The sequence below is a fragment of the Danio aesculapii genome, chromosome 23, assembly GCF_903798145.1.
Source record: "Danio aesculapii chromosome 23, fDanAes4.1, whole genome shotgun sequence".
Taxonomy (NCBI): Eukaryota; Metazoa; Chordata; class Actinopteri; order Cypriniformes; family Danionidae; genus Danio; species Danio aesculapii.
The window spans coordinates 34,488,346-34,506,460 of record NC_079457.1 but is presented as its reverse complement, the minus strand read 5'-3'; the positions used below and the strand labels follow the sequence as shown (position 1 = coordinate 34,506,460).

Below are 18,115 nucleotides of genomic sequence, written 5' to 3'. Positions count from 1 at the left end.
TTTTTCGCGCCCCGCCACTGCAGTTTCGGATGTTTTTACTCTCGAGACGTGCCCAGCTGAGCTCAATCAGCAAAGCGCTCAGGGGTGTATATAAGCGGCTAGTCTCACCGCGGCAGCAGTCGCGGCAGCCTCGTGCACAGACCGACGAGAGTAAAGACCATCGACTCTACCTGTGCAACTCCACCGAGCAAAGACACAGACAAAGCACTTGAGTACTTTTACTTTATTATTTTACTTTATCTCTGCACTCATTATTGTTTTCCTTGCACTTTTATTATGTGTTTACTAATCCTGTTGTACTAACACTCGCAGAGCACGGGAGGTACGCTGCAGGCGCAACTCTCACAACCTTCGATCAATTCATGTATCTGCTATTTCACAACTCTCTCCGTGGGCCTCTGGAATTGTCAATCTGCTGTTAACAAGGTAGATTTTATTACCTCCATAGCCACTCATTCTGACTTTAATCTCATGGCTCTAACTGAGACCTGGTTGAGACCAGAGGACACTGCTACACATGCAGCTCTTTCTACTAATTTCTCTCTTTCCCACACTCCTTGTCAGACAGGAAGAGGGGGTAGGACTGGACTACTGATTTCCAAAGAATGGAAATTCACTCAGAGACCGTCCCTGCCAAAAATCAGCTCCTTTGAATTCCATGCAGTCACCATTATCCACCCCTTCCGCATAAATGTGGTTGTCATCTATCGCCCACCGGGTACATTAGGTCACTTCTTAGATGAACTGGATGTTCTTCTCTCATCTTTTTCTGATTATGACACTCCCTTGTTGGTGCTAGGTGACTTCAACATCCACATTGAAAGACCTCAAGCTGCTGACTTCCAGACTCTGCCTGCATCTTTTGACCTCAAAAGAGCACCTACTTCTGCCACTCACAAATCAGGTAATCAGCTAGACCTTATTTACACTCGACATTGCCTCGCTGATCAAACACTAGTAACTCCACTACAAACATCGGATCATTTCCTTCTCTCTCTCAACATCCACATTACTCCTGAGCCGCCACACACTCCAACTCTAGTTGCCTTTCGCAGAAACCTACGCTCTCTCTCACCCAATAGACTATACACCATTGTTTCAAACTCTCTTCCTCCATCTTGCAAACTCTCTGCACTTGATACGAACAGTGCCACTGATACACTCTGCTCCACGCTAGCATCATGTCTAGACAGACTATGTCCTCTTACATCCAGGCCGGTCTTTTCCCTACTTCATTTAAGCAGGCTAGGGTAACCCCACTGCTAAAGAAACCCAACCTGGATCAAACGCTACTTGAAAACTACCGACCGGTATCCCTGCTTCCATTCATGGCCAAGATTTTGGAGAAAGTAGTGTTCAATCAAGTCCTGGACTTTCTTACTCAAACAACCTCATGGACAACAAGCAATCTGGCTTTTAAGAAAGGCCACTCAACTGAGACTGCCCTGCTCTCAGTTGTGGAGGATCTCAGACTGGCTAAAGCAGACTCCAAATCATCTGTCCTCTTCTTGCTGGATTTATCAGCTGCTTTTGACACTGTAAACCACCAGATCCTGCTATCTACGCTTGAGTCACTGGGCGTCGCAGGCACTGTTATTCAATGGTTCAGTTCTTACCTCTCGGACAGGTCATTCAGGGTGTCTTGGAGGGGAGAAGTGTCCAACCTACAGCATCTAAACACTGGGGTACCTCAGGGCTCTATTCTTGGGCCATTCTCTTCTCTATATACCACGGCATCTTTAGGAACAGTCATCCAGAAACATGGATTTTCCTACCACTGCTATGCTGATGATACCCAGCTATACCTCTCTTTTCACCCTGATGATCCCTCGGTTCCAGCTCGCATTTCAGCCTGCCTGACAGACATCTCACACTGGATGAAGATCATCATCTTCAGCTTAACCTCACGAAAACGGAAATGCTTGAAGTTTCTGCCAACCCGACTCTTCACCATAACTTTTCAATCCAGATGGATGGAGCAAACATTACTGCATCCAAAATGGTAAAAAGCCTTGGAGTAACGATTGATGACCAACTAACTTCTCTGACCACATTTCTAGAACTGCTCGATCTTGCAGATTCGCACTCTATAACATCAAAAAGGTCCGACCCTTCCTATCTGAACATACAGCTCAACTCATTGTTCAAGCTCTTGTTCTCTCCAAACTGGACTATTGTAACTCTCTACTAGCCGGCTTCAGCTAATTCTATCAAACCTCTTCAGCTGCTTCAGAACGCAGCAGCACGAGTGGTCTTTGATGAACCCAAAAGAGCACATGTCACTCCACTACTCACCCGTTTGCACTGGCTGCCAGTTGCTGCTCGGATCAAATTCAAAGCTCTGATGTTTGCTTACAAAGCGACCTCTGGCTTTGCTCCTTCGTATCTGCTCTCACTTCTGCAGATGTATGTGCCCTCCAGAAACTTGCGTTCTGTGAATGAACGTCGCCTCGTTGTTCCATCCCAAAGAGGGAAGAAATCACTTTCCCGAACTCTCACATTCAATCTGCCCAGTTGGTGGAATGAACTCCCTAACTACATCAGAACACTTGCTGTCTTCAAGAAACGACTAAAAACTTTCCTTCCTAATCTTAACTGCCTCACTGGCTATACCACTAACTGTACTCTCTCTCTCTCTCTCTCTCTCTCTCTCAAAAAAAAAAAAAAAAAAAATTTTACTAATGCTTAGCTTCTTAGACTTTACACACCTGAAACTTGTCTATAGCACTTGTTCACTGCTGCTCTTATAGTTGTGTAAATTGCTTCCTTGTCCTCATTTGTAAGTCACTTTGGATAAAGCGTCTGCCAAATGACTAAATGTAAATGTAATGTAAATGTAAAATCTGCTAAACAAACATAAAAATAACCAGTTTAAAACAACTGTCATCAAATTTAAGGAAAATGAACCTGAAAACAGAAGATCCAACTCAAAGGTAAACATAGAAAAAAATTAATCATAACTTTTAAGGATTTAACTGAAAGTCTCTTTTTGTTTCAGGTAACCAGGAACAGGATGATTGCATGCAGATAGATTGTATGTCATGTAAGTATTCTAAAAAGAAAGTCAGTTAGCGACGAATGAGTAAAACTGTCTTTTAGATTTCTTAGTTAATGAGCTATGACAGGTGCAGGTGATTAGTAATCAGAAGACAATGAAGGTGTTGGAGCTATGGAAGGATCTGACCGCATATGTAGATCTGTGCCAGCACCTCCTCCCCCACAGGCAGACTGGCTAATAAACAAGGAGCTTTGATGCTGTACCATGTCTGCAGCATGCACAATGATATTACGCCACACCTAAAATTGTTCTCATCTAGGTAGCAGTGCTGCATAATATCATTGCCCATGCTGTAGCCATGGAACGGCAATGAAGTTCCTTGATACACCAGAATGAGATTATAGTTCATAGTCATATCGACCTACAAAATATCAACTGTTCATTTTCTATTGGTTTTAGTACACAATGTAACTACTGAAGGGTACAGCTTGAAAATCTCTTTTTTTATTATTTTTTAAGCAAGATGCTAATAGTCTAATCTGATTCAATGATCTGTTCTAAGCAACCTAAAAGTATTCTTTCCAGACCTGGAGATTGTTTGAAAGGATAAAAAAATGGTAAAAAAATGCACACACTAATTTTTACACATATAAAGGCTATCCTATTCTGAGGATGCCTGTAAAAAGTGTTAACTAAAAAAGAAGTGTCTCGCCTTTGCAAACCTGAAAAATGCATTGTGTTTTCATAATAGACCAGGGGTGCCCAAACTTTTTCTTATGAAGGGTCAAAAACTAACTGATTGAGGCTAGAAGGCCAACGTAAATACAGTTACAATGGGTAATTTCTTAATTTATTTAATCATATTTAAAAATGACTACAAAACATTGCTTTATATTAATTAATACAGCACACATTACTTCTCCTTTATAACAGAATTACAGTTTTTGCCTTATTTTGCTCACAGATGTCTTCTGCATAGTTTTCTAACCGTTACATTATTTACCATAAATTAAAAAAAAATCTGATTTATTTACAACTTCTAATTGAAACATTTAATTTCAGTTTGCTTTTCTGTAGCTCAGCATAGGGGTGGGCGATATGACCTAAAATTAATATCACGGTATTTTTCATCTTTTGAACGGTGACGGTATAATATCACGGTATTACTTTCAATAGCAAAATAATATACATCTCAAGGAAGAACGGACAAAAGAAAGTCTCACTTCTATCACTCTTTAAAAGTTTTGGTTTGGGTCATTATAAATGCTCAGTCGAATATGGAATCTTTGTTAACTGTATGATCAAAATTAAAAGAGCAGCCTATTCGAAATATTCGAAACTGAATATTTCACTTTTATTTTATTTATATTACGATTGTATTTAGTTTGTGTTTTGGCCGCGGCATATAGCGGACCCTGAGGCACATCGCTTCACTTCAGTTTATTAGTTATTCTTGTTTTTTTTGTAAATAACTGACCGACAAAAACTAAGATACAAATTGTACAAAACAAAATTCGTTCAAAGAATATTTTTCTGCCGACAAAAATATCTGAATTGTATATTTTTGTGCGTCTCCATCCACTACACAACTACAGTGTTTGTTTCGCTCCACGGGAAAAAATTAATGCTCCACTGTAATTGCCACACAAACCCCTGTGATATATTAGCTACATTTTTTTATAAATGTCTTTACACAAAATTATTATATGCTAAAGCCTATAGCCTACTTTAAATAAGTCAAAATATTTGCGATTGTTGACTCATCACCGGTCGCAGCATGCGCGTGTGTTTATAGCTTCTGTAAAAAAATACCTACATTTGACCAGCGTTTTAGCAAAGCCTATATTAATATACTGATATTCCTGTGCCAGTTTGACACTGTAAATTAAACTGAGGAGAGTTTAACTACTTCACAACACTCCGTCACCTGCTCAGCGCGAGGGAGAAGGAGAAAAGTGCAGCGCTGAGGTAAAATCATATTCTCAAGTCACAATCTTTAAAATAATGACTTGTATTAAAAATGTTGATAAAGGGACTGGGATATAGAAATTACAGCGGTGCGTTAAAAATGCTTATTTTTATATATCTGCGCGGTTAACCGACATACCGCATGATTTCTTCCATTACCGTCACAGCCCTAATTCAGACACACAAATGCTCCCAAATATATTATGAGGGCGCATAGATTAAATTTTGGGGCTGTCATGCGACCAAAATGGTTGCAATTTCGAGCCCTGTAGTATAAGGACATGTATTCAGACCACAACTGAACGTTTGAAGAAAATTGAATGCCTTATTATTTAGAATTAGCTATTATTGATGTAAACGCAGCCATTCAAGGCGCATAATTGATTTATCATGGTATTGATGGTATTAGAAAATCCATGTCGTGGCGCAATGTCACACCGGTGATGACTATGACACCGGTGTACCGCCCACCCCTAGCTCAGCAATAAAACAAACAAACAAACAAAAAAAAAAAACGGTACGTCAAATTAGAAATGACGACCTCTTTTAAAGGCATTCGCCCCCAACAATCTCCATCATTCTCACTCTCTTCTGGGATGGCGGGCCAAATCAAAGGTTACAATGGGCAAACTTTGGCCTGCGGGCCCTACTTTGGCGATCTCTGTTATAGACTCTGCTTATATGAACAAAGAATGTATGTATGTAGGCACAGGCACAATACAGCTAAAATTCTCTCTAACCCCAAATTCAATCTTCAACAAGGTATATTAAATTATACAAATGGATTTTTGAGCTGAAACTCGACACACATTCTGGAGACACCAAAGACTTATTTTAAATCTTGTAAAAGAGGCATAATAGGAGCCGTTAAAAACATCCTCTGGGACACATGAAGGCCCTGCTGTGCCAGTCTGATGGCGGGAGCGAACATGAAGAAAGCACTGAGAGATTAACCAGTGCACGTGTTATCAGATGACGCAGTGTTGATATGGCCTTCATTTATCTGCATTCTCCTCACTATAACAATCACTGCAGCCTTTTAGGGAGCAGGACTGTTCTCCATTTATCAGTGAGGGTAAAAATAAACCCAGTGAGTGAGAAGAGTGACCCGCAGCTCTTCACATATAAGAAACCAGAGAAGAGACTGAGCTGGTTTTCCTCTGCATCTCTGCTGCATATCAAATCAGGTAAGAGCATTATGTGCCATGAAGGATATTATTGTTGTGTTATGTGGGTCAAAGATGGTATTTCTTTGAGGATTTTTTGAAGACAGTCATGAATGTCTTTAGTTATATACACATTAACAGTTACACTTTACATTACACTAATTCAGTGTAATGATGGTTTTATGTCAAACGTATTGTTTGTTTTATTTAGAGCTAAAATTGTTTGATGACATATTAAAAGTATCTTTAAGATTACAGAGCAGCAATAAAATGTGGATTAATTATCATTTTAAATATTTCTAGTCTGGCAGTAGATTTTAAAGTGCTAATTATGATTTGTCAGCAAGATGTTGTTAATTATTTAAAGTCTCTAAAAAATCTGTATGGTCATTTATTGTTTTAAAGTTTCTGATAAGTACAGATTGTAAAAAGTATTTTAAAAATGCTGTTAAAAACAGTCAGATTCTACAGTAAAATAATGTTTTTTTTTTCATAAACAGTAATATTCTGTTAAAACAGTGCATTCTGGGTAACATTTTCATTTATGGGAAAAGTTAACAGAGCTCAGATTCAACGTTTCAAGTTTTTGTTTGAAATCACACTTTGCACCCTTTTTCACTATTATGTGCACTAGTTCACTAATTTAATTCACCTGACAGAGTTAACGAGCACAATGAAGTGAATTCAGACACTGATGAGCACCAGCTGTTAATAATCACAATCACTGAAGGTAGGTTATTGAATGCTAAATTATTCACTGAAAGATGTTATTCTGCATGTTTCTTTATTTAAAGACAGCGGCTGTTTAGTTGCTGATGCAGTAAGAATGTGTCTGGTAATTCCAGCTTTTCATGTACATGTATGTGTGTTGCTGTGAATTTTAAGACATTTGGGTTAAATGGAACTTTTCTAATTAACTAAAAAAAGCTATCATTATAAGTATGCTTCTAAGCATAAATAGCACATTACTTCATAACCTCATACAGCAGTTAGCCAATTGGAGGCAGTTGCTTTCAGTGAAGTAAATGTGTTTGCTTGAGTAGTGTATATATCAATGTGGTCCATGTATTTTTACAGTAACATAATGTAAAATAACAGTACATTGCTGGCAACTGCAGCTGCCAGTATTTTACTGTTAATTTACAGAGCAACAGCAATATGCTGTTAATTTTAACAGTAACTTGCTGGCAACCGTGCTGCCAGTAACAATGTTGCCAGTAACAACTTTTAACAGTGTAGGATTCTTTGATCAAAATACAGAAAAAAAATTGTAGAGGTTATTATCATTTAGCAAATATACTGATTATTTAGAAATTTTTTTTTTTACTTATTTATTTGTGGTTCACTTTTTTAGTAATTGATTTATGGTATTAATATCCATTTATGTAAACGAAATAACATACATATACACACACCACCAGGTAAAATATTTATTTATTTATTTATTTATTTATTTATTTATGTATTTATTTAGAAAGAAAGAAAGAAAGAAAGAAAGAAGTCTCTTCTGCTTACTAAGGATGCATTTATATGAGCAAAAATTAAGTAATAAACTAAATTACAGTTTTTCTCAGTGGCTTTGGTGCACTTTTGCACAACAGTTAATGCATTTCTCAAAACAATTAGCCTTTTGTGCACATCATAGTAGCAGTTTTTCATTCCTTCCAACAAATTGCGAATGCTTTTGGACTTGTATTGCTTTCATACAACTCTCTGCTGTTTTATAATCTTATCATTTAAGAATTAAGAATTAACTGTTAACAACCAGAATCACTGAAGAAAATAAAACACACAAAAAAAAAAAAAAAAAAAAAAACAGTACATTGCTGGCAACTGCAGCTGCCAGTATTTTACTGTTAATTTACAGAGCAACAGCAATATGCTGTTAATTTTAACAGTAACTTGCTGGCAACCGTGCTGCCAGTAACAATGTTGCCAGTAACAACTTTTAACAGTGTAGGATTCTTTGATCAAAATACAGAAAAAAAATTGTAGAGGTTATTATCATTTAGCAAATATACTGATTATTTAGAAATTTTTTTTTTTTACTTATTTATTTGTGGTTCACTTTTTTAGTAATTGATTTATGGTATTAATATCAATTTATGTAAACGAAATAACATACATATACACACACCACCAGGTAAAATATTTATTTATTTATTTATTTATTTATTTATTTATTTATTTATTTATTTAGAAAGAAAGAAAGAAAGAAAGAAAGAAAGAAAGAAAGAAAGAAAGAAGTCTCTTCTGCTTACTAAGGATGCATTTATATGAGCAAAAATTAAGTAATAAACTAAATTACAGTTTTTCTCAGTGGCTTTGGTGCACTTTTGCACAACAGTTAATGCATTTCTCAAAACAATTAGCCTTTTGTGCACATCATAGTAGCAGTTTTTCATTCCTTCCAACAAATTGCGAATGCTTTTGGACTTGTATTGCTTTCATACAACTCTCTGCTGTTTTATAATCTTATCATTTAAGAATTAAGAATTAACTGTTAACAACCAGAATCACTGAAGAAAATAAAACACACAAAAAAAAAAAAAAAAAAAAACACACAGCCAAAACCAAAGACAAAATCAACTGAGAATAAAACTCTAAATAAAATAATAATTAATAAAAATAAAACAAATTATACAAAAATAGGTTATTTCTCAAGATCTCAGTAGAGATCATTAAACAACTCCACAAACACCAGGAGCTTCACTTATTACTGACCTTTGACTTTATTTCTGTCACATGAACAAAAAATTTAAATGAAATTGTTGTTGTTCATTCAAATTCACCATGATGGAGGACAGTCTGCTTTAGTTGGGCTCTTCAACTATTTCTTCTGACACTACTCTTTATTATGGCTGCTATAGTTAATTGTGGTAATCACACTATTTGTATAGCATGAAAACCAAAATGAAAAAAAACAATAATAAGTCTGATAAGATTAACTATAATATTAAAACCTCCCTCACCTGCTTGTGCACTCGTTGAATATTTTGTTAGTTATAAGTGAAAAATGAATATCATATGTTAATGTAATTGCTTGTTGAACCTCCATGGGAAGCTGTGACATATCCCAAACAACATTAAATAAACAATTTTCTAAGGCTTAGCTTATAAAATACTAGAAGTTATATCTGTAACGATTACGTACTCACGGTATAGTTTCTCTTTGCCTTTCTATAGTTCTGATAACTGATGAGTTTCAGAAACACAGTTATAACAGCTAGAGAAACATTAAGATAGAAGAGTAAAGGTTCAAGAGCTCAACTAAACCAGCCTTTGATCTCAATGATGGTGAGGTCAAATGAAACATTATTAATAAAAAATATAAACCTTTGTTAATTATCAAATATTCTTGCAGATATGACAGAAATGATGTCAAACTGTAATCAGTGAAGCTGCTTTAATTCAGTTGGTTAAGTGTAAGGCTGTGTCTGTAGTTTTATTACTTGTTCTTTCCTTCAGTGATTGTGCTTGTTAGCAGCAGCTGTTCATCAGTGTCTGAATTCAGTCATTTGTGGTCATTCACTCTGTCTAGTGGACTAAACTAATTGACTAATTTAGGAATTAGTGAATGAGGGTGTGTGGTGAGATTTCAGACATCTGATTAGTTTCTCGAAAAGGTTAGATCTGTTACAGCTATTTTCCATATTTTTTACAGAAATAAGCTGTTAATCCTTTAACAGGTTTTCACTGTAGATTGTACAGACTTTTACTGTTAAAATCACGGACATATTTTACAGTGTAGTTGGGTTTAGGTATTGGGTAGAATTAGGGATGGAAATTTATGAGTGCTAATGGGCAGTTCATATTTTAATATTAGGTAGGTATAACAAAAGGCCTACACAGTGGCGCAGTGGGTAGTATGATCGCCTCACAGCAAGAAGGTAGCTGGTTCAAGCCTCGGCCGCATCAGTTGGCATTTCTGTGTGGAGTTTGCATGCTCTCCCCATGTTTGCGTGGGTTTCCTCCAGGTGTTCCGCTTTCCCCGACAAATGCAAAGACATGCGCTATAAGTGAATTGGGTAAGCTAAATTGTCTGTAGTGTATGTGTGTGTGAATGAGTGTGTATGGATGTTTCTCAGTAATGGGTTGCAGCTGGAAGGCTGTCCACTGCGTAAAACATATCCTGGATAAGTTGACGGTTCATTCCGCTGTGGTGACCCCAGATTAATAAAGGGACTAAGCCGAAAAGAAAATGAATGAATATAAAGTTATAATAAAATCCCTTTAAGACAAGTCATTTCACTTGGTGGCCATCTTTAAAACGTCTCTCGGGCAGTATGGTCGGGCATTCTGTTTGAATGGGGAGACATCAAATTCTTAAAAATTGCATGGCAATCTTACAGTAAAATTTCATAGTAAACACTAATAAAATGAAACCACAACTGTTTCATTTCGAAGAAAGTTTCATTTTAAAGAATTTCCCAAAGAATCATCAGTCTAAGCGATTGCCGATTGGCTCCTGTATTAGATAGAGAGCTTCATTATCTATATTGACCGTTACACTTTTTCCCATTCAAAACTCTACAAGTTACAGGTCTTGTGTATTCTAGTCTTTGGTAGTCTTTGGTAATAAGGCTGTAGTAAATGGTGTGAATTTTATACTTAAACAAAAGTGAAAAAAAAACCTATTATATTACAGTATAATTTGATTTAGCATTGGTGAGCAGAAAAGGCTTTGAAAAACTTCCTCAAAATTTCCTCATATTGCTATCTTTTAAACAATATAATATAATATAATATAATATAATATAATATAATATAATGAGGCGATGCAGTGGTGCAGTAGGTAGTGCTGTCGCCTCACAGCAAGAAGGTCACGGGTTCGAGCCTCGGCTGGGTCAGTTGACGTTTCTGTGTGGAGTTTGCATGTTCTCCCTGCGTTCGCGTGGGTTTCCTCCGGGTGCTCCGGTTTCCCTCACAGTCCAAAGACATGCAGTACAGATGAATTGGGTGGGCTAAATTGTCCGTAGCGTATGTATGAGTGTATGGATGTTCCTAGAGATGGGTTGTCGCTGGAAGGGCATCCGCTGCATAAAATCCGGCTGGATAAGTTGGCGGTTTATTCCGCTGTGGTGACCCCAGATTAATAAAGGGACTAAGCTGAAAAGAAAATTAATGAATGAATATAATATATAATATAATATAATATAATATAATATATTTTCCAGTAAAGTTCTGCTGTTGCGACCCTTGATAAATAAGGGACTACATCAAAAGAATATAATATAATATAATATAATATAATATAATATAATATAATATAATATAATATAATATAATATAATATAATATAATATATAACAGTCCTTATATTTATTTATTGTTTTTTTTGTTTTTTTTAACAGAGTAAACATGTCAGACAACGAAGAAGTGGAAGACTACGAGTAAGTGTTTCTCATTCAGTTATAACCCATTCATTAGTGATAATATGGCCTTTATGTATTTGTCTGTAACAATATTTTATTATCATCTTTTTAACCCAGAGATCTTACATATTACATACTCATCCTAACCAGACACATGTATGAATGCTATACATTATGTGTATGTCGCAGCAATAGGTTGCTATTGGTTATTTTAATGCCATATGTCACTCATCTGATAAGTCTGTTTAATCTGAGAGTTCACACAGCTGTCAGGAAAGTACTTGAGCTATGAGAACAATGGAAATAACAGCTCTATTCTGTCTTCTTCTCTAGGGAGCAGGAGGGTAAGTCTTATGTTCCATAATATTACTTTCATACATGCACTGTAAACAGGATAATGCTGGTTTTGTTTAAAGTAGGTCATAAATATTGGTTTTGCGGCTAATTTGCAGGACTTTTATTGTTTTAGAATGAAAAGTGGAGCAGCAAACTTGGCTATATAGTGATGATGGTTTGTGTTGGCTAAAATGTACCATGTTGTTAATAAGAGAAAAATGAGACATGATAATAACACCTGATCTAGATTTTAAAATAAAAACATTCCTAAATACATATTCTTAAAGGATTTGGATCAGGGTTGGAGTTAGTGGAGATTTTGTGGTAAAAACAATACCAACGTTAACTAAAAAGCTCTACAAATTTAAGATTAAGGGGCAAAATGTTAAACTAAACTACATATGTTGATTTAATGTAAATTTTTAAACATTATTAGCCTGTCATTTAGGCCCAGACGGCTGTAAATCAGAAGAAAAAATATATGTCTAGTCAGTTTTCATATTATTTTCAGTAATATTATGAAATAATATGCAAATGCTTAGAAGATGTATGTACTATACCGTTTGTAAAGGGGGGCGCTAGAGAGTAGCACATGGAGTAAAACACAATTTCACACACGGCTCTATCATACTTTGTGGAATAAATCTTCAAAAAGCTTTGTTATTCCTATTTGACTTGACACATTAGTGAAGTTTACACATTAACAATCAATAAACCTAAAAAGAGCACCATCCCTGAGTGTCAGTGCAGTGGATGACAATTTAACTAGCACAGGGCTAGCTGTGATTCACTCTGTTAATGAATTTACTGAGATCAATGCGTCTAATCCTCCAGTGGGTGAAGAAGAGGTTTCATCGAAGGCTAATATTTCAGCCAACAGAAAGATGGATTTCTCTATGAATTCACAATTTAACAATCTATTTATAAAGTAATATTTTATTCTTTTAGTGATTGTGTTATATGAGAAAGCTTCTGCACTACCTGACAGAAGTCTTGTTGCCTATCCAAGTTTTAGGAACAACAAATAATAACCTGACTTCTAGTTGTTCATTTGGTGTCAGAAGTGGCTTATATGAAAGGCAAAGACCTCTAGATTACCAAAATAATAAATATTATGTCTTGATCTTTAATTATTTAATTAGGACAGTAAGTCTGAATTTGATTAGAAAAAAATAATACTTAACTAAAATAATGTACAGTATAAACATAAAGTCATGGTGCAGTGGAAAAATAATTAATATTGTGTAGGACTCCTATGAGCTTGGATGACTGCCTCCATACATCTCTGCAATGACACAAGTAACGTATTAATAAAGTCATCTTAAATGGCAAAGAAAGCATTCTTGCAGGACTCCCAAGATTCTTCTCCTATGTTCAAGATTCTTTGGATTCATCTTCAATGCCTCCTCCTTCATCTTACCCCAGACATGCTCAATAATGTTCATGTCTGGAGACTGGGCTGGCCAATCATGGAGCACCTTGACCTTCTTTGCATTCAGGAGCTTTGATGTGGAGGCTGGAGTATGAGAAAAAGCACTATCCTGCTGAAGATTTTGCCCTCTCTCGTGGTTTGTAATGTAATGGGCAGCACAAATGTCTTGAGACCTCAGGCTGTTGATATTGTCATCCACTCTGCAGATCTCTTACATGCCCCCACACTGAATGCAACTCCAAATCATGATTTTGCCTTCACCAAACTTGACTGGTTTCTTTGAGAATCTTGGGTTCATGGGGGTTCCAATATGTCTTCTGCGGTATTTGTGATGATTGGGATGCAGTTCAACAGATGATTCATCTGAAAAATCTACCTTCTGCCACTTTTCCAAATGATCAACTGGAAATCAAGTTATTATTAGTTGCTCTTCCAACTGGGATCGACAACAAGGCTTTTGTCAGGTAGTGAATTTGTATGTTTACCAAACATGTGGTTCTAATTTGATTTGCATTGTAAACCTCAAATAAACATTAAGAAGTTATTTTTATTTTTAGTTTTTAATTAACTCCTGTACAAAAATATATAAAACACAAAAAATATACAAAATAATTTACAAAAAAAAAATAAAAAATAAAATAATATTAATAATTCCATATAAATTAACCAATTTTAGACAGAATTCTGCACAGAAGTAACAAATAAAACCACAAATTCTTTCTGGGCCTACTTATATTTTGCTGAGCTTATGATCAGCCAATGTGTGCATGCTCACTGACTCAATTCTAAGCATTCTAAATTTTGTCATTACTACAGTAGATGGTACAATAGTAGTAGTAATTTGGAAGAGTTATTTTCATCACATTACAGCCCAACCCTGTAATGAGTTCCTTTTTTGAAATATAGAGAACCTATAATTTAGGTCTATAAACATACAGTATATATTTTTTTACTTTTTCTTTTTTAGTAACATTTTTAATTCTGATTGTTTGAAGGGATTAGTTAAAAGTGTTTTACGTAAAAGACAGCACACACACTAAGAATTTTAACAATTGACTATTTAAAAACATAAAAACATTAAAGTAAAAACATTTTAATTTTATAAAATAATGAATCAAGTTTACAGGGCAAATATAGCGTTCATTTCTGACCATGTTGTCATACACTGAATTTGAAATAGGAAATAGCAATACATTCTACACATAACAATACATTCATGCTACACATGAGAACCTCTGCAGAGTATATATAAAATTACAAACATCCTGACAATGTTCGGACATGCAAGTGCGGTTACAAGACATGTTGAACTGTCATGTAGATTTATGACTGTGGAAACTGATCTTTTCTTTGGAGTCATATTGGTTTCAACAAAACACACCCAAAAATGACACTAATGGAAGAAGTAGAGCAGAAAGTTCTGCATATCATCACTAATCCATCATTGTCTTTCAGTCTGACCTGTGAACAGGTGTTTTAGTCTTCATCTTTGTGTTTCTTTACTTACGTAATCTGCATGGTGTGGCTTAGAAGAGCAAGTGGAGGAGGAGAAGGAGGAGGTGCAGGAGGAGGCGCAGCATGATGAAGGTAGATACTGCTTATCTGCTGAAGATGAATGGCACCAGCCTCTCACTAACACAAAAAAATGTATGGTAACATGGTATTCGCAGCAAGAACATTGATTTCAAAGCAACATTAAAAATGCATATAGATTTGATGTAAATTGACAACCTTGATATTGACAGTGGCGTCAAAAGAAACACCTCAAAAATTTATTACAGTCCTGTTAAACAAAATCAAATACAAAATCCAGTGTAAATTTGTAATTTAAGCTTTCAGATGTATAAAACCATTCTTATATTCTAATTCTTTTTGTGTTTTTAATTTGGTGGTCAAAAGGGCATCGATGTGTGGATGTCAAATGGACATCAGGATTTGACATCAAGTTGATTTGCTTTTTTTCTGTGTTTTTTGACGTGTTTTCGATGTCGTTTTGACATCAAGGTGGCAGCAGGGAATACCATATTCTTGGAATTTTACCAATTTTATTTAGAATGTATATAAATATTCTCCATAGACATTTGAAAAAGAAATTTTAACAATGCATCTTTGAAAAATTTGACTTTACACAAAGAAGTATGAAAATCAGACAAAAAAATAAATAAAAAATCAGACATCAGCCCTAAACATTGTTTTAGATTTTTGTGTCAGTATATTAATGGCACATTTAAGCAGCATTAATAAACTGTAAATGTATATAAATTCGCAAAAAAAAGTTTTTTAGACCAATGACCATAATCAGATAATAATAGATTTTTTTTTTATTCTGCATAATATTATTATGATATAATTTTTTTTTGTTTTTTAATTTTTTGCAAGAATGTTGTGATACTAAACTTTTGTTGTCAAGTTGTCAAGTGGTTTCAAAAGTAAACTGTAAAAAATACCCGCACATTAACAGTTTTCCATATTTTGTGATTCATGTTTTCATTTTTAATTTATGCTTTTAAATTTCATTATGGGATTTTACACTTTCTTTCAAGATATTTTAACTTTCAAAGGTTGATAAAAGTGACTCACATTTTTTTACAATTGCTTAAGCACAATTTTGAAATTAAAGTTCATTTTGTTAAAACGCTTCACACAATTTGCACATCCACAGACACAAACAGCAGAACACATCAGTTCTTTTGCAAAATGAAAAACTTCATTCAAAACTTTACAACAATATAACACATCACAATTTTGACACCGTACAGAACACAGTACTCTACAGTACAATACTGTAAACAAATTTATTGAAAACTAATATTTATAATTACACTACTGTAAACATATTGATTGAAAACTAATATTTATAGCTATACTACTGTAAACATATTTATTGAAAACTAATATTTATAATTACACTACTGTAAACTTATTGATTGAAAACTAATATTTATAGCTATACTACTGTAAACATATTTATTGAAAACTAATATTTATAATTACACTACTGTAAACATTTATTGAAAACGAATATTTATAGCTATAATACTGTAAACATATTTATTGAAGACTAATATTTATAGCTACACTACTGTAAACATATTGACTGAAGACTAATATTTATAATTACAGTACTGTAAACATATTGATTGAAGACTAATATTTATAGCTATACTACTGTAAAAATTTATTGAGACTAATATTTATAGCTATAATACTGTAAACATATTTATTGAAGACTAATATTTATAGCTATACACTACTGTAAATATATTGATTGAAGACTAATATTTATAGCTATACTACTGTAAACATATTGATTGAAGACTAATATTTATAGCTACACTACTGTAAACATATTGATTGAAGACTAATATTTATAGCGATACTACTGTAAACATTTATTGAAGAATAATATTTATAGCTAAATACTGTAAACATATTTATTGAAGACTAATATTTATAGCTATACTACTGTAAACATATTGATTGAAGACTAATATTTATAGCTATACTACTGTAAACATACTGATTGAAGACTAATATTTATAGCTATACTACTGTAAGCATTTATTGAAGACTATTATTTATAGCTACACTACTGTAAACATTTATTGAAGAATAATATTTATAGCTATGCTACCGTAAACATATTTATTGAAGACTATTGAAGTTTATATCTATTGCTTTTTAACTGTAGTTCCAGCTGATTGGTGTGTCTACAGTTTTGCACCAGTGTGCCTGCACACCTGATGGCTGTGTTTAACAAATTGGCTTGTGTCTGTTCATTTGGAACCCTTTGCTTTAAAATTGCAAGGAAATTCCATCATGAAAAATGTCTGTATCAAAAGCATCCAAGTGTGTTCAGTGATTTGTAAATCATTGTGTGTAATGTTTTGCAAAATGTGTGAAGCTGACTATGTGCTTACAGTTGTGCAAATCTAGCCTTGTGTTCTACTCCTTGAGTGTAAAGTATTGCTAGTTGTGGGAAAAGTTTAATTTTGTGTGTAAGCAATTGTGAAAAACTGTAAAGTGGTGTATTGTCTGCTCTATATTACAGTACAAAAAGCTTGTAATTAACTTCCTGTTCATTTTCTGGTAGTTTACAGACTTATTTCTCTCTATGTTATTTCTTATACATTATATTATTTCAAATGACTAAAATGTCAATAATGCACATTTTGTTAAAGTGTAGAGTTGGATTTTCAACATCAAAAGTCGACAGAGAATAGATTAAGGTCCCATAATGCAATTCATCAACAACACTGGTAAATCTGACAGAACACAAGAAGGATATCTTAAAGGTGTCTGAATGAGTGTTTTAGGTTAAATTGGTTTACTCATTCCATTACTCACTAATTAAAGTTTGACTATAGAAAATACCAAAGAATAAAAATAGATATAATGGTCAAAAGAGCACCACAATTCAACAATTTCTATGTTCAAAGTGAACCCCTAAATTGAAGAACAAAACATTTTAAATAGGATTGGTACATGACATGGCATGACAAACATTGTTTTATTTCTTCAACCAATTTCATTGGTTTCTTCTATATGTGTAACTTTCAAACACTACACTCTGAGGAGAAAAAAAAAAGCTGGTACTGTGGCTATACCTTTTCAAAAGATGCACATTTGTACCTAAAGGGTATATTTTGAGACTTTAAAGACACTAACATAACATACCTAGTAATTTGCATACCTGTCAACCCTCCCGTTTTTCCTGGGATTCTCCTGTATTTTACAGTTCTGTCCCACCATCATCCCATAAAATTATTTTCCCGTATTTCTCCCGTATTTTCAGTCTTTCTCTGAAGGGTGGCAAATAAACATTAAAGAGCCAAGACTC

The 18,115-nt window shown here is 34.5% G+C and overlaps 1 protein-coding gene across 1 annotated transcript in view; it reads left to right on the top strand.

The window, feature by feature from the left end:
* Nucleotides 1-14,662: 14,662 nt before the first annotated feature.
* The window catches only part of tnnt2a (troponin T type 2a (cardiac)), a 31,700-nt gene continuing 28,247 nt past the window's right edge, over nucleotides 14,663-18,115 (top strand). The window contains exons 1-2 of the mRNA XM_056448708.1: nucleotides 14,663-14,729; nucleotides 14,806-14,862. Coding sequence (XP_056304683.1) covers nucleotides 14,663-14,729; nucleotides 14,806-14,862 — 124 coding nt within the window. The remainder of the gene's footprint in view (nucleotides 14,730-14,805; nucleotides 14,863-18,115) is intronic.